This window comes from Drosophila nasuta, chromosome X (assembly GCF_023558535.2).
Source record: "Drosophila nasuta strain 15112-1781.00 chromosome X, ASM2355853v1, whole genome shotgun sequence".
In the NCBI taxonomy this organism is placed as follows: Eukaryota; Metazoa; Arthropoda; class Insecta; order Diptera; family Drosophilidae; genus Drosophila; species Drosophila nasuta.
In genome coordinates this window covers 13,090,852-13,110,716 of record NC_083459.1, presented here as the reverse complement: position 1 = coordinate 13,110,716, position 19,865 = coordinate 13,090,852, and the positions used below count along the sequence as shown (strand labels likewise).

Sequence of the window (19,865 nt, the reverse complement as noted above, 5' to 3'; positions counted from 1 at the left end):
TTTATCTGAAATTGCTCTTAATTTCTGAATTAAATGAATTGTGTGATGTCGCAATAAATATTTAATTTAAAAGATTATTTTTATTATTATTAATAACAATGTGAAATTACTTATAACTGGACGGTATGGAATTTATCCAATTGAAGTTAATATTACTATATCGAATTGTACGTTTTATTTAATTGTATTTTTGAAATAAATATTAATTTTGTTTTAAAAATATGCCTACAAAAATGTAGATTTTTCTTAATTTTTAAACTTTACTGATCAAGTAGTATCAGTTTATAAAATCGAAAATAAAATGCAATCGATAACGATAAGTGAGACCATATTCATTCAGTGGCTCAATCAGGGCTGCATAATCTGCTCTTACTAATTACTACTACGATTTTTAGGAGCGCCAATTGTATTTAAATATTTATCGTTTTGCATAAATTATCGATTATCCTTTTAAATTCCAAATATGGTCAAGTATCCATATAAAAATTAAATTTTATTGGAGCTGTCCCCAAGTACACCCTCTTAAATTCAATAGTCAATAAAAACACAAAATATGTATTTCAAATTGGTTTTGTTTTTATTTATAATTGTTCACTTAATACAAAAATACTCTTAATTTCCTCTTCTCATATTCTTATTGATTTGTTTTTTTAATTTTTTCTTGTTATGGTATTAAATAAAAATTTAAAGCAAACAAAATGGCAACATGCGCCAGGGAGCCAAAAAAAAAAGAAATAAAAAGATGATTTAAAATAAGAACAACACTATTTCCGTTTACATAGAAAAGCTCCTTGCAGATTGATAAAACAAAAATCTAATAAAAGGGAAACCCAGAGGATACGTTTTGTTAATGTATACATTTCTTGTAGCTTTAATCGTAATTAAACAAAAAAAAAACACGCAGGCGGGCAATGAAGTCAAAAATGTTTTTAAAATACAAGTCAAAAATAAAAAATAATGCATAGCGTTTCAGAGGAGGAAGGCAACGGTGGCTGCTTAAAAGAAAAACAATTGCTTGTCATCTTGCGTATCTATATAAAGGTATATAAATATATATGCATGTCATATACGTATTATTGTATGTATATAGTATATATATATATATACTATACATATTCTACTTGTATGCTTTTTGTATAGTTGTAGTAGTATGTGTTGTCATTCAAAGTTGTCGCTGAATAGTTGCAGTTGTAGTTGTAGAGTTGTCACAAAAAAAAGTACAATAATAATAATAATAATAATAACTGTGCATGGCTCTATAGAACTCTACTCTGAAATATCAATTGGAATGGATGTGGTAAACGTTGGCGTCTCCAGCTCCTCATGCTTCTTCATTTTGAGACTCTGCGAATGTTAAGAGATAGAAATGGCATACATTTAGATGAAATCCAAAAGAGAAGGCAAAGACGTACTCTTACCTGTTGCAGCTTATAATGGTTGATAATGTCCTGGTCGGCTGGGCATGATTGTGTGAAAGCATCCAGCTGATACATATGATACATGTAACGCCACAGCGCCGTCAAATGCGTCTACAAAAGAGAATAGATGTCATTTCATTTGAAGATAAGTGATTTCAAAGGTATAGCTTCATCCTTACCGGTATCTCAAAGTCGACAAAGTATTTGCCTGCAACGCGTATGTGCTGCAGACGAGGCATGAGCTCGCAATCGAAGCAGCACATGGTGTCGCCGGTAAGGAAACGTGTATTGCGATTGGCCAAATGATCGTTGATCTTCTTGAGATGCGACAAGAGCGCATTGTTCTTGGCCTCGTCCTTCTTCACCAGCATCAGCTTCAACTTCACATACAGATTCTCGATCAGCGTGGCCACATCTTTGTCCTGCACAAACAGATTATAGCCGCCGGGTATGTTCTTCATGATATGACGTTCAATCTTCTCGTTCTCCAAAATGGCCAAGCCATTGTCGATCAGAATTGGTGGATGTGTTGCCTCGAAGTTGGTGCGAAAATCTGGTGGCGGCTTCTGCATATCCACTGTGGTCACCTTCAGACTGATCGTCTTCAGCTCGGCCAGCAAATACAGATCCATAAAGTACTCCTGACAGAACAGGCAGGCGCCCTTGCGACGTCCATCGATGGTCGAGGCCTATGAGGATGAAAAAAAAGAATGATGCTAATTATAATTTCGATATTCAACTGGGTCAAATGGGCATACAAATGATCGCTAATGGCTGATCGCGTGCCATGTTAAATGAATAAATCAAATGAATTTTTAACAAATTGTGCCAAAATACAGTCAACACTCGATTGCGTGAAAAGCAAATAGCCGCAGAATCGTTTCACTTTGCATAACCAGAATACAAATAGTAGATACAGTGGCTAAATTGAATAATCGGATAAGCTTCTTAACTAAATATATGCATATTTACTAGTTTATGTACAAATTGATACTTTAGCGTTTCCATCTAACTGATCATTAAACAAAAATATGCAATTTTATTTTATAACTGTTAACTTTAAGAATTAAGAAATAAAAATAAATATTGAGTTGAATCAATAATCAGTTTTACTAAAAGTTTACTATAATCATATTTTAAAGAAATTCGGTTAATATCTTAGGAATGAAATAAAATATGTTTGCTTTGAAACCGATTTAACAAAGTTATTTCTTATGAGTTAAATCAATAATCAGTTTTACCAAAACTTTACTATAATCATATTTTAAAGAAATTTGCCTAATATCTTAGGAATGAAATAAAATATGTTGAGTGAGAAATTCTCGTTGCTTGTTAAAGCTTTGAAACCGATTTAACAAAGTTATTTCACTTTGCATAACCAGAATATATTCGCTCGAGTGTCGAACGTAAATTTGATCATGTGACATCATCATTAACCATGGACAAGCGTCGCGTGATGCATTGTTGACGCATATGTACGACGACGACGACGACGACGATGAGGATGATGATGAAGGGGGGCGCATCGAAAAGTACATGGCCAGGAAGTGCCAAGTTCTTGGCATCACCAACAACACACTTCACACACATATTTGTATACGACGCCTGCGTGGCATTTGACCAAAGAGACGTGTGTGATGATGATGTGATGTCATCATCTTTCCATTTCCAGCTCTCTTGCTATTGTTCAAATTCGACTTGTTGATTTACCGACAGCCGGTAATAAACACATGTACATGTGCATGCGCATGTTTGCGTTTGCGTTTGCATGTGTGTGTGTGTGTGAGTGTGTTAGATAAAAGCATGCAATTGTGTTTGTAAGTTTTTACACGGCACAACAACAGACGAATCCATTTACAGAGAGTCGTCGTCGTTGTTGTCGTTGTACGTACAAGGTTGCCAGCTGTTGCCTAAAATAGATGTCTTGTAATAATCGCCTGCCAATCGATAATGAGTAATCGCATGGAGTAACGATTACCCTAGCGATTTACCTGTCATCAACACTATCGTAATCGCACGCAATCAGCTGTTTTAGCATTTACACACATCGTTTACACACACTAGCAGGCCAGCCAGTCAGTCCGCCAGCAAACGGGCAATTGCGTTTAATTTTCAAATTAGAAGTAATTAACGTGCGTGCTGATGTATTTAGAAATGTTAATAGCTTAATAAACACATACAAACATTATTGTACATGATTAAATGTCGCCAATAGCATAACATTTATTTGTACAAAATGTGTACATAATATCTTTTTTGTATGTATAGAAGTAGGGTAGAAAATAAATCACGCCCACATCGACCAACCGCCCCTCATTAAGCAGTCAAGCATGGGGCCGGTGAAACGATTGAGGAATGGGAAAAGGGAAGGAGAAGGGAGCGTCGTCACGGGTGCGTCGTTCACTCAAAGCATTTAACGCTTGAGCTTTAACGCTTTATTTTTTATTGCCGCAGAAATAGTTGTACATGTGCAGCCGATATACAACAACAACAAACTTAACACATACAATTGTATATATGTATGTGTGTATGTACTTTCAACTTCCCAAATGACCTGATTACTTTTTCCCCAAACAACTCATTACCCGTCTGTATACGTGAGTGGCAAAAGTAATTAAGTTTGCCGTATGTGTGTATGTGTGCTTTGCAAAGTGTATTTATTGCACATGTGCAACACGTCAAAGGTCAAGATGGTCTCGCTCTCTCTCCCCTCATTGAATTGTAATTGCAACTTGGAACAACTGATTGCAATTGACAATCAAAAATAGAAATGACGACGATCGTACAGAATAAATAACGAAACCACCAAAAGCAGAAGCAAATGTCAAGTGGCATACAGCACAATTCATAAGTATATTTGAAGATCATGGACCATAAACAAAATGAAATGCTCTGCCAAAAACAACAGCAACGACAACAATCGCTGATCAGTCATAAAAAAATAATAATACGTTAATTTTGAAATACATTTCATTTAGCTGGCCAATAAATTATCGTTGATGGAGAAACAGCCAGCCAGATATTGAATGGCATTAAGAGAAGTGAGACAAATATATTCTATGTGGTTTATCGTCTCTCTTCCACCCACTATTTGTTATCGTTTGTGTCCGTGTGTTGTGTGTGTGCTTGTATGTGTGCTTATGACTTCTTCTATTGCTATTCCACCATTCCTAGTTAAAGCAGCAAAAACATCTCCGTCTGTTCGATTCCTCTTGATTTGTTGCTTTCGTTGTATAAGTGGGGGCAACGTAATTAAACAGAAATAATAGTGCGATAAGATAAAATAAAAAAAAAAAAAAAAAATAAAAATTGTTAGCGAGGCGAACATATAAATGAGAAGAATGAATGTATGTATGTTCATAAATACATATGTACATCTGCATACCACTGTATTTATGTGCATGCATATGTGTGCGTGTGTGCTTAAGTTCGAGCGTGCGTTATTTTTGGAACCGGTTCGCTCGCGCTGACAGCTGCAGTGAAGTGAGCAGCACAATAATTTTCGGCAATGGCATTATGACTGTGCTGCCAGAATTTTGGGTAAAAACGTGGCTTCAAAATGGCTAAAATAAAGTATTTGCAATTGCTTTAAAAATAACCATGCAGTAGTTCAGTAGAAAATAATCACAAATTAGAATTGAACCTTTGCTATGTTGAATTAAATAAATGAAGAAATAAAGTACAACAAATGTACTCTTTCCTAAATATGTATGTTCTCTCTAATTTGATTTATGCATAAAGTAGTTTGAATAGGGAAATTTTTTTTAGGAATCTGCAGTTATCGACAAATATAATTACTTTGAAAACATATTTATTTTAATTTCCGAGCGTCTGTTTCCCATAATTCGCATATAGAAAGATTGTTCTAAAATTAGTCACTCAATTTCTAAATATTGTTGTTGATATGAAATTTGACGGGTTTTCAATGAAAACACTTAGAACTAGCCATTTTACAAATAAGAAAGCCAAAATGTGTGACAAATACAATTAAAATAAATAAATGGCCGATTAGCTATAAAGGTGCCTATATCTTGCCATAAAAAGGCAAAAGTGACAGCACTGATGCGAGCATGCTTGCACACACATGTACATATGTTGAGGGCGGGCAGAGAGATGTCAACCTTGAGCGCTTTCTTGCCGTTTGCTCCACCATCAAAAACAGAAAAAAAAACAAAATACATACACGAAATACATATCTTATCAAAAAGCAGCGGAAGCAAGCACAGGCAAAGCGACTTCAGCATGATGAAGTAATAGCCAAAAAAAATAATAATAAAATATAATCAAGAGTGACTGCCGCGGTATGGAAGGAGAATGAAGAACGTGAGCTTGAAGAATGCTCACTTGGCTCGTATCTTGGCCTAAATTGGTAAATGGCTAATGGGTTTCTTGTTGCCGTTTTTTATTTTTTTTTCCATATTTTTGTTTTTTTGTTCTTTATCGTCTTCACCTTTCGTGTCTTATTATTATTATTATTTATGGCATGCTGAGACGACGACGACGCTTGTCAATTTAATTTGCAGAGAACTCTGCGCTGTGACTTAATTGCTATTTTAGTGCAGCACAAATATACAGATAAAATAAATATAGTGTGGTGTTAAGTCATTTACACAATATAATAAATCGCCATCCATTGCGAAATGTATTTTAAAAGGCAGTGTCAGAAAGATAAACATAAACATTGCGCAGCTCCACTTTTTCTTCTTCTCTCCTATAGCGTGTACTTTTGGATTTGTCAATGAAAATGCATCCACACATGCCACCCACTCCAATAGAAGCAACACACCAACAGCAAGAGATGAAGAAGAAGAACATGCACAACAAACAATAGCATGACAAGCCTCTCTTGCGTGCTTTGCTTAAATGTCATGGTGGATGGAGCGCGCCTTGGTTGGAGATGAGCGCGTGAGCAGATCGTGATTACATATATGATCTAATAAATATTAAGGAATTGTCGCTTGCACAATTTGCATTACAATACAAATATAAAACTTTATGAATTGTCAATCAATTATGTTTATTGCCAAACAAACTGCGATAATCACACACACACACACACACACCTTAAAAAAGCTCTGCTGTAGCCAAAAGTTATCGATACATTTTCGATGCCAAATAAAGGCATCGAATGAAGCGCAATTGTAGTTGTAATTGACGTTGTTTTGTTTTTCATCTATTATGTGTGCATGCATATGTATGTGTGTGTGTGTGTGTGTGTGTGTGTGGGCGATGACTGTTGCGATGCCTCTTGGGCCTTTGGCTTTGGCCAAGGAGGCGGAAAACTGCACACGAGAAAAAACCTGTTTAGCGTTCAATGATTGTGTGTTTTGTTTGTTGTTAGTTTGTTGGACCTCGAACATACAACACACAACACTCAACACGCAGACACAAACAAGCAAGCAAGCAAGTTGGGAAGAGTGAATGCTGCTCTTGCTGCTTTCTTCATCTGTGCAGCCAGCAACCACATAATAATAACAAGCGGGCGCAATGTATTTGGGCGCAAAACCAAATTGAACTTTCACTTTTTGCTTAAACGCTTTATTTGTACATTTACGTGTATTGTGATGTTATTTTCCTTTTGATCATTGCAAATGCCAAATGTCCACACATACACGAACGTGATCATATGTATGTATGTATGTGTGTGCATTATGTCAAAGACGCTTCTGCTTCGTTGAGAGAGAAGAGTGCATTGAGTTCAACAGGTGCGCTTTGCTTTGCTTTGGTCCCCGCCATGTTTCACTTTCTCTCTGCATTACAAAAAGCACGATGCGCGCTATGGGATTGGAATTGGGATGTGAGTGAGGGAGTGAGAGAGAGACAGAGAGGGTGACAACAACAGTATGCAATTGGGAGTTGGAGTTGTGTGTGGAGTTGCATTAGTCATGCTTTTATATAGGGTGCGGCACATACAAACACATTCGTGAACATGCGTGTGTCTGTGTGGGTGTCAGAGGAGTGGCGCATAAGGCCCTAATAATAATGATTGTTGCTTTACTAATAGAATCAACAATGAATGAATGGGGCCTGCCAAAGACAATTACTTGGGCAAACAAACTGTTCACGAGCTTCAAGTATTTTCGACTTCTTCATATGTGAATGACGTAGGCTCCAAAGATATTTATTTCGATTTCGAAATCATATAGCAAAATGGAAACGTGTTCGTTGTCAGCCAATTGCGGCTATGAAATATGATTAAGTTTATGCCAGATAAGAAATTATTAACTGAATAGCAGCAAATTGCAAGAATGCCTCTTGTAGTAGGGCTGTCAATACAAATGCAAACTCCAGCACATACGCACACGCACACACATGCAAATGCATATCGCCTAGCAAAGTGTTGGTATGCTTGATGTGTGTCTATATGTATGTGTGAGTGTGCTGCTTAGCTGGTCAAGAACATATTCAAGAGGAAAGAGGACAGCGAGATAACGAGAGAGAGCAAAACCAGTTTTTGCGATGCTCAACTTAGAAACAACAAAAACACTAAGACGAATAAGAAGAACACACTGACTGAGAGTAGACCCAATACTAAAGGGGGCGGGCAGCGGCGGCGGCGGCAGCGCAGACAATAATGAATAAATACAACAAAAAAAAAACGAAAAATGAACATAATGAATACGTTTTATATTTCTTCATGTGACACACACAGAAGTGGACGACAACAAGCAAAAGGTGAGAAACGATGTGGAAGAAGAAAGTGTCGGTGCAGCTGCAGCAGCAACAGCAGCTATTTGCAATACAACATTTTCACTTTATTGCAGCACAGCAAAAATTTGCAAAGCGCGCATAAAGAAATCTAATAAACTCACACACACACAATTGCAGATAATATATGTGTATGTACTTGTATAGTTCGCAGTCACCTTCTGTAAGAAACACGCACCACCATTGGTATAGTCCAGAGCTGTCTACGAAGTATGTACTACATAGATAAGTTCTTGACTAGAACAATGAATGGAGACAATCGACACCAGTCATACTGAAGGGATACGAACACACAACATATGCATGCATACATAATCTGTGTGTGTGTGTGCCTATGTATGCATTGCAAGTGGCTTTGTGTGTGTTTAGTCTAGGCTGCAAAATAAAACCCACCTTGATGATCAATTCGATCTCGGGCACATCAAATTTGCTGCTGCCATTTGTCGACTCCGGCTGTGACTGTGTCTCAAAATCGGCGTCTGACATGATTTTAACGTTTTTGCAAAAGCTTCAAGTTCTCTCTTGTCTTGTGCACAAAATTTGTAAGTTTAAGTTTTGTTGGTGTTTTTTTCCTTTTTTTTGCGTTGTTATCGCCGTTCTTTCTCGTCGTGCGCGTGACGTGCGTACGTGTTTTACTCTTTTTGTTGTGCTAATTTATTTTGCTAATATTCACACACGCGAAAAGAACGAGAACACACAGAAAACAATTTTCAAAAATTCACTGTACTTTAGCACGTCTGTCTCTCTGAATGTGTGTTGTAAAATACAAATGTGTTTAAAAAAATTACGTTTGCTTCCAACGGGAACGGCAAGCGATTGCGGTGTGCTGCTCGATTGCTAACAGCGTGACCGTAAGTTCATTTGAAAATACACTATTTTATACTGAAGCATTGGTTATTTTTACAAAAACTAGCTGGTTACTCTTTATATGGAAGAAGTTGGTATTTTGAATATTGCTTGCATTTTTACTATTTATTATACATTACATTATAATATATACATATATTCCACCTAATACTTTCGCTTGATATTCACATCGATTTATTATAATAAATTTTGTTCAAATGTCATCGATATTTTTCGTGAAGATGACTGCCACACTAGACAGTGGCCACAAAGATTGCTCGATATTAAATGCAAAAGCTACCTATCGATATTTCAAAAGTAAAGCAACAATGCTTGCCGGCGTGCGGCGAGTTTAGAATTTCGACTTGTTATTTGTAATCATTGTCCCGTTTAGTTGAACATCAAATCGTGTAATAATGGATTTAAACGAACTGCTGCAGCAGGCGCAACGGCTCAACAATGAAACGAAAATGGACACCGAAATGCCGCGCGTGGAGCGCACACTGTCCCAAGTGCTGCAAGCCACGCAGGAAATGCATTCGCGGGTTACTCAGGCGGGCACAAATGATTTGCAAGCGTAAGTTTCTCTTTTTAATGATTAAGCTAGGCCACTGTTAGTAACCGCCATCATTCTGCTGCAGTCACATATTGATGGGATCGCGAGGTGTCGATTTGCCAAAGCTTACACAAAAGTTGGAATCGCTAAGCGCGCGAAAATCCTTTGAGCCACTGAATCCCCTGGCCGACACTGATGTGGAGGGATATCTGAAGAACGAGCGCGAGAACGCTATAATTGCCGTCATCGAGGAGACCAACAAGAATGTAAGTAGTCCTTACAAATATGTAAAAATTTATAATTTCTTAACGAATTCTCATAGATCTTCAGAAATGTGGAGCGCATACGCATGTGGCGCATGTTCGCGGAGTGGGGCGAGGAAAAGGAGCGTCTGCTTAACGCGCTAGTTGGTCCCAATCAAGAAGACTTTCCCGATGTGCATCGTCAAATGGTGCCCACTGTACTGCCGCAAGACGCCCTGCCACGTTCCCGTCTCAATCGCATGGAGGCGATTTATGCGCATGAAATATGCGCCTACAATCAAAGTGCCACATTCCAGTGGAAGCTGCAAGGCCATCGTCCCAATCTGCTCACCAAGCTAACGCAGCTGGCCAAGGAGACGCTTAGCAATCTGGACAGTCAGGTGCACGAGATGTGGAGCGTGCTGTCGTACATGGCCAATGTGTCGCCATTGGGTCGCAGCACAGATCCGCTCAAGGCGCGTCAAACGGGACCGCAATTTGTGCAGCAAGCGCTGGCCTATTTGGAGAAATGCTATCGCCAATACATGAACACCGTCATCCAAAAGAATCGCCTCGTTGGACTGCGCGGCGGCATTCCCAATGTCTACAACACTGTCAGCTCCTTTGTGAGCATCACATTTCAGCAGCCTCAGTCTTTGGTGGGCCTGCTCGATGTCTCCCATAACCGACCCTTGTGGGCCTTGGTTTATTACAGTTTGCGCAGCGGTGATTATGCGGCTGCTGTGCAGTTCCTCAAGGAGGGCGGCGTTTGTCCGGAGCTATTGAAGCTGCTGCAGCACAAGCAACAGCAGCAGAAGTTGCAGCAACAGCAGGCGGGGCATCCGCAGCAGTTTGGCGACCTGGAGCGACCGCATGCCAAGTTTGAGGGTCAGCTGAAGCTCGAGTACAACAACAAGCTGCGCGTCTGCACGGATCCCTACAAGAAAGCGGTAAGTCTAACGCAGTCTCAACAATTTTATATAGGAGAAGGGCTTAAGATTTAGAGATCTACATGGCTTAAAGTTACTTGACATGTCTGTCGAACACAACTCAAACCGTAGAAGCTAGAGGTTCATTTTTTTTATTTCGGAAATTCCTAATGGAAGTCTTCTGATCGTCTAAAAATGTTATCAGTATATTTATGGGTCATCTTTATATTAACAATGCATTTATGTTTAAGTCCAAATATATTTAAAAAAAAGAAAGTGTGAAAGTTGAAAAAGATAGAATTATTGGCATACTCAAACATTAAAAGCTAAAAGTTCATTTTTTCATTCCGATAATTCCTTATGCAAGTCCTTAAATCATCTAAAACTCTTCAAAAAATATTTTTTAATTAACAATGCATTTATATTTTCGTTAGACTTTATTTACAAATATATTTCAAAGATATACTCAAACGGTAGAAGCTTGAGGTTCATTTTTTCATTCCTTAAACGAGTCTTCTGATCATCTAAAGCTGTAAACATAATATTTATTGGACATTTTTATATTATTAATGCATTTATTTTCAAGTCCGAAAGCGGGAGAGTTAAAAAAGATATTTAGTCCATAAGTTATATAGAAAACTACTAACCGACTGCAGAATAATCAGTGTAATATCTAGGAGGCTGTAAAACCAAACTTTATAAAGGGGACTCTCACAATTTCAGTTAAATTGGAATTAAAATGTATATAAATTATTGCAAATGATCCCGCAATGAAGATATTCGAATAAACTAAATCTTCATATCGTATTTTTTAATCTGTGCCTATCGACGATACAAACCAAATGTAGTTTTCGACAAAACAGAATATAACAAGGGTAATTTTGAAGCTAGAGTTGCGAATTTTGGTATATATAATAAATATTTCTAAAAATCAGATAGAAAATGTGGAAGTTAATTAACAAATTCTTTTGTATGGACATAAATGTCTACTTACTAAGGGTCTAAGTAGCTTTGGCTGACAATTTGATATATTTTGTACTCTATATGCCATATCAATATACTAAATGTAGTCTTTGGTATATTTTAGTATTTTTGAGGTATATTAATTCGATATATTTTAAGAATAACACTGCTCTGCTTTGATTTTCGTCGAAATGTGTAGCGAGTATCTCACAGTCGAGCTCACTCGATTGTAGCTTTCTTACTTGTTTTAATTCTCTTTTTTTTTCTTGCCAGGTGTATGCCATTGTGTTGGCCTGTGATCCGCAGGAGCCGCACCAGGAGGTTGTGCGCACCATCGACGACTTTCTGTGGATGCAATTGTCGGTGCTGGCCACAGATGAACGTCCCGACTATCACATCGAGCGTTTGAGCTACGGCGGCCTGCAGTCGTTGATCCTCGACAAATACGGCGAGAATTACTTTAATGCCCGTGAGAAGACGCCACTGTACTTCCAGGTGCTGGTGCTGACCGGACAATTTGAGTCGGCCATCGAGTTTTTGGCACGCACCGATGCGAATCGTCCGCATGCCGTCCACATGGCCATCGCCCTCAATGAGCTCGGGATGCTGGGCACACCGGGGAGCGTTCAGCAGCCGCTGCTCAGCGCCGATTCGGATGATCCGGCACCGATGCGTCGCTTGAATCTGGCCCGTCTCATCATCATGTACACGAAATGCTTTGAGCAAACGGACACCAATGAGGCGTTGCAATATTATTATTTGCTGCGCAATTTCAAGTCACACGATGGTCGCAATCTAATGCTTAGCTGCATCTGTGATCTGCTTGTCGAGAACTGCGACGACAAGCTGCTGCAGCTGATCTTTGGCACATCCGATGCCAACGATCCGTGGACGTTCAATGGGTAAGAAAACATTTCGAGTTCGCTTTACTAGTAGTATAAACGATTGTTAATCTTGTTTTTTTAGTGGCATCTTCACGCAGTTCCCAAACATGGCACAGGACAAACAGGCGTTGGCCAGCATGGTGGGCGATGAGCTGTCGCAACGCACCAAATTCGAGCTAGCGATCAAGCTGTACTTCATTGCCGGCCAGCTGGAGCAGGCGTTGCGTTTGCTCTGCTCCCTGCTCACACAGGTGGTGCATCAACCGTCGCGTCCCGGCAGCATGCGCGAACAGCTAACAGCGATTGCGGAGCGCATGAATCATGCGTTGGCACGCCGCAAAATGGATGTGGACGAACATGTGTTGGGCACATATCAATTACTCTCGCAACTGTTGAAATTCTTCGACTATTATCATGCCGGTGAATCGCGTCTGGCCGCCGAAGTGTTGGCCAAACATCGCATAACACCCGACAACTGTCGCGAGGTGGACAGCTGCGTCAGCAGCTTGAAGTTGATTGGCTCCGATATTATCAAAGTGCTGCCCGATGTCCTGCTCGCTGCCATGGATCTGATACACGGCGAATATCAGCGTCTCAAGGGCGGCAATCTGTTGCAAGCGGACAACGATAACAGCAGCAGCACCATCAGCGATAAGGAAGAGTTGCTCCAGCAGCTGCGACAGCGTGCCAAGGCGTTGACCAACATGGCCGCAACGTTGCCCTATCGCATGCCCTCCGACACCAACAATCGTCTCGTGCAGCTCGAGATATTGATGCACTAAGAGAGAGTTGTTTCGAGATTTGAATTTTGTGTATTTTGCGCTGCATGATTTATTAAAGATTGGATATCGTTTATTGCGAAATATGTTTTTGTGCGTTATAAATTTGTTGAATAGTTTACTTTTACGGTTTACGTTTACGTTTCTTGCATCAGTTATGTTTTTAGTCTAGTCTCGTTTTTTTGGGGGCAGGGTCCAGCTACAACTCAGCTCAGCCCATATACTGATAGGAGGCGCACACGGGCTCCTGGTGGCGTGTGTGCGGCGAGGATTGCAATGCAAGACGCTGCAGATGACAGCCACGGCAGAGCAGACGTCCGTCGAGGGGATAGCAACGTTTGTCCGGCTCATCGGTCAACTGCATGCCGCACTCCTCGCAAATGTAGCAATCGACATGGAAATCCTTGTCCATGGAAACCACTCGAACCGTCTCATCGGTGCCCTCGACAGGTGTGATGCCTAAGCGGGAAATAATCCATTAGAAGAGGTCTTGTTTGACTCCCTTTTATTGTCTCTTACCTTTGCCACAGCTGGCGCATTTGGGCGCAAACATGCGATGGTAATCGTTGACGCAGTAAATCTTGTGATCCACATCGACGGTGAAGGGAACGCCGTCGAGGCATTCGTTGCAGATGCAGCATCGAAAGCAGCCCGGATGATACGATTTGCCCATAGCTTGCAGTATCTATAGCCACATACATGACAACAGTTGAGATGGCAATAGTATAAGAGAGTAAGTGAGAGGGAAATACTTACCATTTCCATGATGAGATGCCCGCAGATGGCGCATTTCTCAGCCGTCTGCTGGAAACCTGAATACTGCAATGTGGCAAGGAAGAAACATGGTCAAATAATGTGTTTAAAAACTACAATCGAGTGTGCTCGACTGTGAGACACTAGCGTTAGTCGTGCTCTTAACTTTCTTGACTTTTAAGGTTAGCAATTGATCTATATCTAAGCTGTATATCATAATAATATCTCATTTATTAACGAGTGTGCTCAACTCTGAGACACAAGCCTATTAAACCCTTTTAAAATTATGTGTTTGAACAGATTGTTAAGAGCAAGCAGGCACACTGTAATCGTGTTCATAACTTTGATTTTTAACGTTTTTTTTTTTTATACTTTTCGCCTCATTTATTTAAGCTTAACTGAAAAAAGAAGTAGCTGATCTATGTTTTACATCATAATAATATCCCACTTATTAACAAGTAAGAGAGCTACCCATTGTATATAAAAAGAAAACAGTACGGTATTATTCTTAAAATATACCACAAAAATATACTAAAAGTTCTATTTGATATATTGATATAGTACTACATTGAAAATACCATAGAGTACAAAATATACTAAGATCTACCTGAGATCTAGGTGTTCAAACGGACGGACAGACAGACAGACGTGGCTATACCATCTCTTTATGGGGTTGGAGATATCTCCATCTTCCTGACATACAGTTCATGTAGACACAAAGTTATAATACCCTTCTATCCTATGGGTAGCGTGTATAAAAAATGTAATAGGTTCTATGCTCTTACATCACAATTTCATACCGACTTTACTTGTGTTTTCTTCAGTCAGAAAATTACATTTAAGGATGTTCATATATACTGTTCCCTTATACTATATACATTACTAGCTGTGAAGAAAACTGACAATTTGGATCCTTACTTTGACAGTAACAAAATGAAACTAAAGAAAACATAATATTTTAGATTGGGACAAGAAGAGCTTGTAGAGTTTTTAGGTTTGTCTTTATAAAGTCAAGCTTTAGCCTAAAGTCCTTAGTCCTCATTTCATTGCAATATGAAATTGTATTCGTTATTATTATAAGAATAAATTCAAGTTCAGGTATAACCAATCAAATTGCTCTGACACCGGTGTAATTTCCAATATAAGAAAATTAATGTTGTGTACTTAAATTAATGAAAATTCCATGCGGCAACAATTTGCATTGAAAAACATTTCTAGAACAACTTGAAAGTTAATTCCAAGACGAATGTCTAGATTTAATTTAGTAAGTGAGAAGGCAAACCTAAACTTAGGTTAAGAAATATTCTATAGCTTTAATTATTATTTATACAGACGGACGGACAGATGGACTTGGACTTATAACAGCTGCTAGATTACATAATAGTAATATTCTAATCTCTGAGTACTGTATCCTATAAGCCCTGAGCTGAACCTACCATATAGTCCTCCTCGCAATAGACACGCCCATGCACATTGTAGAACGCCTTTCCGCGCAGAGCTCGACCGCAGCTGCAGCAGATGAAGCAGTTGGTGTGATACAGATTGCCCATCGCCTGGCACGCTTGTCCGGCGCCCTTCACCTTCTCCCCGCACGTGTGACAGATGCCTGTAAGATGCAAAAGTTGAGATTGATTTGATTGTAGTTGTAGTTGTAGTTGAGGACATACCGAAATATTCGCCATGCTCCTCGCTCTGTTCGATCTCCTCCTCAAGCTGGCGTGTCAGCTCCTCGATTTTACGCTGCGCTTCAGTCGGTCCAGCCGGACGTGGCGGAGTCACGCTGTACGGCAGTAGATTCTTGGTGAGACCTAAAGAACGTAGAAAAACATAGTTGTATAAATAATCGAGTAAAAAAGTAGCAAAGGAATCTGTTTGGGAATACAAAAAAGAAATACAAAGTAAACTTTGAACCTTTACTTAATTTGAAACTCAATTGAAATTATTATTGCTAGGCAATCGTAATGAAATTTATAGAAATTGAAAAGTATGCGATTATAATATAAACAGCAAATAATTTGATTAAATATCTTCTATCGGAATTTGTATAATGTAAGAGTGGCGGATCTAAATATACTCTATTATGTAATATATTGTATTTATTTCAAATGAAAATCCTAAGAAAGGGAGGAAGTTAGTGTTCATTTTAATAATATAACATTTAAATAATATAACATATTTCAAATGGTAAAATTGTGAAAAATTTAACAGCGATGGTTAATTTATTTTCACTTTAAAGATAATTGCATTTCTTTTAACTTAAATGCATTGCATTTAACTACACTTTTGTGAAATTCATGAAATTCTACTTTCGTCAAAATATATAAAATATATTGCATTTATTTCAAATGGAAAAATATATTGTAGAAAAGAAAAAGATAATAATAATTAAAGACAATTGCATTCCTTTTAACTTAAATGCATTGCATTTAACTACACATTTGTGAAATTCTTTTTTTTTATACAAAAGTTGGTTGTATAAAGCAAAATTAAGTAACATTAGAAAACTAGTTGAGTAAGGTATAAAAAAAAAAAAAAAAAATTATTTGTTGTCAATTATCGACGTTACGATGATATTTGTTTTGTGTGTCGACAACTTTTAAATTATCGCCTGTATTTTGTATGCTTTCGATTAAAGTAGGCGTGGTCGCATATTTCACTGCAAACTTGAACTGCGCAGGACAAAGAAAAACAAATTTGGCAGCTCTAACGCTTGAGGTAAGCAAGTTTTAGATGCTTATGCAGACGGACAGACAGACAGACGGACAGACGGATGAACGAATAGACACAGGAACCTTTTAAAAAAAGATACGATTTCTTTTTTTAAAAGACCTTAGTTGCTCTGGCTTATCTCATTGGAATAAGGAATTGCATTCGTTATTTCAGTGAAATAATAATAATAATACAAAATTTAATATTTGATATTACTTCTATACTTTCGAATAGAGTCAAGTACTCGTTTATAGAATTTATGTTTTAAATTCCCAAACACAACTAAATCAAAAATCAAAATTAATAACTCACAGACAGACAGACAGGCGGATGAACAAATAGATGGAAAAACGTTAAAAAAAAAAGGAAACTTATTTTCAATATTTAGTTTAAATTGTCAAAAGCAACTACTGAACAAATTTCGAAAGCCTATTCATAATAATAACTGAGATAACGTAATATTTTTAAAGGTAATATGATATTTGATATTCAAGTTAGACATTCAATTATAAATATATATAAATATAAAAGATTTCAGAAGTTATTTCATTGTAATAACCGATGGACAGACAGACAGACGGATGAACGAACGGCATATAAACTTAAAAAAATCGAAACCTACTTTCTATATTATGTTTTGAAATACTAAAAGGCAAAACTTCAGAAGATATTTCACTATATAATAACTGAGATAACATAAAATTTGAAAAGGAAATATGATATTCGATATTTGAGTAGGGCATTCAATACAATAATACCCATCTATATATATCTATATAGAGTCGAGCATACCTCGTTTAGGCCGCAAAGCGGCTGCGAAAGCAATGAGTGAGAGAGAAAGAGAGATGATTAGTTACCGTTATTTAGTTGGTGGATGGATGAGAATAGTAATTAGTAAACATGGCAATAACTGAGAGCTTTGTTTACCTGTGCTGCTCTGCGAGGGCGTTGGCGAGGTGGCCACAGCGAGGGGCGCTGTTGTTGCCAGGGGCGTGGCACGCAGCTGCAGCGGCTGCGCAGCGCTCGCTGTTGTTGTTGCCATCGTCTGAATGGGCAGCGGCTGTGATTGCAAATGCGACGACTGCAGCAATTGCTGTGGTTGTTGCTGCTGCTGTTGTGGCAGTGGTTGCTGCTGTTGCTGTGGCAGTGGCTGCTGCTGTGAAGGCGGTGGCGGTTGTGGACTTGCGGCGCTCAAACGCACATTGTTGGGACTGCGACTCTTGGTATTGTTGTTGGTGTTAATGCTATTGGTATTGGTGTTGTTGCTATTCGTGTTGCTGTTGCTATTAGTGTGGTTGTTGGTGTTCGAGTTCGTGTTGCTGTTGCTGCTGCGATGCAAATTGGCCGTCATGCAAACGTAATCGGAGCTGTTGATGTCCTCAATATAATTGGGATTGACGGACACATTGATGCCCAGCTGCGCCTGCTGCGGCTGCTTCAGCGGCGTATGCTGTTGCAGCTGCAATTTGGTTGCCACCGTCACCGGCGATGCCATCGGACTGAGGTGACTGGGCAGCGACAGATTGCGATATCGTTGCGTTGGCGAATGCAAGCCACCAACTGTTGTCCCAGCTGCCGATCCAGCTCCAGTTGCTGCTGCCGAGCTGTTGCTGCTAATGCTGCGCTGATGCAGCGGCGACGACGACGATGATGCCGACAGCAGCAAGGCGTTAAGCTCCACATTGTGTGGCGTGGGCGTGGCCATCTCGGTGTGCTGATAAATGCTGGCGGTGGCCGGCGATGCTTGCGGCTGGGCTCGCTGCCCGGAATGCGGTATAATGTTCTCATAGATGGGCGCCGTGGCCGACAGCTCCTCAATGGGATGGGGATGGGTATGTGGATGTGAATGCTTCGATGCTCCAGCTCCAACTGTTGCTATGGTTGTTGCTTCCGGCACCGGCGTGTGGGCAAAACGACCGCCGCCAATCGGTTGCATCAACAGATAATCGTTGAGCATGACACTCTGCCTGCTCGCCGGACTCTGCGGCTGGGCACGCTTCTGATTCGTATCGAATTGCCCATAGAACTCCAGATTCTCGTAGACGGGCGAATGCTTTTGGGGCACAATACGTTGGCCCAGCACCTGAGCGGTGGGTGCATAGATGTGTGGTGAGCCGCCGCCACGCTGTTGCAACATGGCGCTGCTGTTGTTGCCACTCCCACTGCCCCCGCCCCCGTTGCCCATCATTCCCAGCATGTGATCCATGCTCGTTTTGGGCGTTGCAGTGGCATATTTGGAGGCGGCTATGATGCTGCCGCGCTCATAAAGCGTGTAATCCTCACTGCTGGGCAGGCGTGGTTGCATTAGTTGCTGCTGCTGCTGCTGATGATGATGATGATGCAGTTGCTGCTGTTGATGATGATGTTGTTGTTGTTGTTGCTGCGGCTCGTGCATATAGTGCTCGATGGCGCCGGGCGAACGTTGATAGCTGCCAATGTGTAGACGCTGCATTAATGTCTCATAATCAGAATCACCAACTCCTCCTCCTGGTCCCCCTCCTCCCACCACCGCGCTGGTGGCATTTCGATGCGTTCGCTGGGTGGTCATTATGCACACACACACTATTGCAGCATATACGTCGCATGCATATATGTCATGTAGGTGTGTGTGTGTGAGTATGACTCGTTTTTTGGGGAGCGCTGACTTCCCACAATTGCTGCCTCGTTCAATAACTTCTTGCAAACGCCGCCGCTTTGTGAAATGATTTCAATTTGTTTCACTTTTCTGTATCAACTGGGTAACAGCAACATTTTTCTTCAATTTTTGGTGGAAAACAAAGGCAGCGAACGAAGAGAAGAATCTCTCTCATGCACAATAACACACATACACTACACTTATGTGTGTATATGTATGATAGGTTTGTTGATCTTCTATCGATACATCGATTTAAGCAATGCGCTTCACTTCATTACATTATTATCGATACTCCACTTAATTACAACGGCCGCTGGCCGGTAATTACAGTAAAGAAATCGGCAAAAGATAAATACTTATTTTTTATGTTTCGCTAGCAACACATAATTTTCAAAGATTAGTCAAAATTTTGCATGTGAATTAGTGATTAATGAATCACTACT

General features: G+C 39.6%; 3 protein-coding genes across 4 annotated transcripts; 1 reads left to right on the top strand and 2 right to left on the bottom strand.

The window, feature by feature from the left end:
- Positions 1-1,011: 1,011 nt before the first annotated feature.
- Positions 1,012-8,953, bottom strand: LOC132795082 (chloride intracellular channel Clic). Its single transcript, XM_060805523.1, has 4 exons — positions 8,520-8,953; positions 1,598-2,107; positions 1,419-1,529; positions 1,012-1,344 (listed from the first exon to the last, which is right to left on the bottom strand). The coding sequence occupies exons 1-4, from the start codon at positions 8,610-8,612 to the stop codon at positions 1,267-1,269; spliced, it is 792 nt and encodes a 263-aa protein (XP_060661506.1). The 5' UTR covers positions 8,613-8,953; the 3' UTR covers positions 1,012-1,266.
- A 325-nt stretch (positions 8,954-9,278) lies between these two features.
- LOC132795080 (nuclear pore complex protein Nup93-1) lies at positions 9,279-13,411 on the top strand. The gene is made up of 5 exons (XM_060805520.1): positions 9,279-9,549; positions 9,614-9,794; positions 9,851-10,720; positions 11,936-12,564; positions 12,629-13,411. The coding sequence occupies exons 1-5, from the start codon at positions 9,389-9,391 to the stop codon at positions 13,326-13,328; spliced, it is 2,541 nt and encodes an 846-aa protein (XP_060661503.1). The 5' UTR covers positions 9,279-9,388; the 3' UTR covers positions 13,329-13,411.
- Positions 13,359-19,620, bottom strand: LOC132795081 (LIM domain-containing protein jub). Of its 2 annotated transcripts, XM_060805521.1 has the most exons (7): positions 17,715-19,620; positions 17,580-17,600; positions 15,746-15,886; positions 15,515-15,684; positions 14,082-14,144; positions 13,845-14,010; positions 13,359-13,784 (listed from the first exon to the last, which is right to left on the bottom strand). In XM_060805521.1, exons 1-7 carry the CDS (start codon positions 19,333-19,335, stop codon positions 13,537-13,539), a joined length of 2,430 nt encoding a protein of 809 aa, XP_060661504.1. In that variant the 5' UTR covers positions 19,336-19,620; the 3' UTR covers positions 13,359-13,536. The 2 variants fall into 2 exon arrangements, with proteins under 2 accessions (XP_060661504.1, XP_060661505.1); XM_060805522.1 differs by lacking the exon at positions 17,580-17,600 and having other exon boundaries at positions 17,715-19,618.
- Between the last annotated feature and the right edge of the window lie 245 nt (positions 19,621-19,865).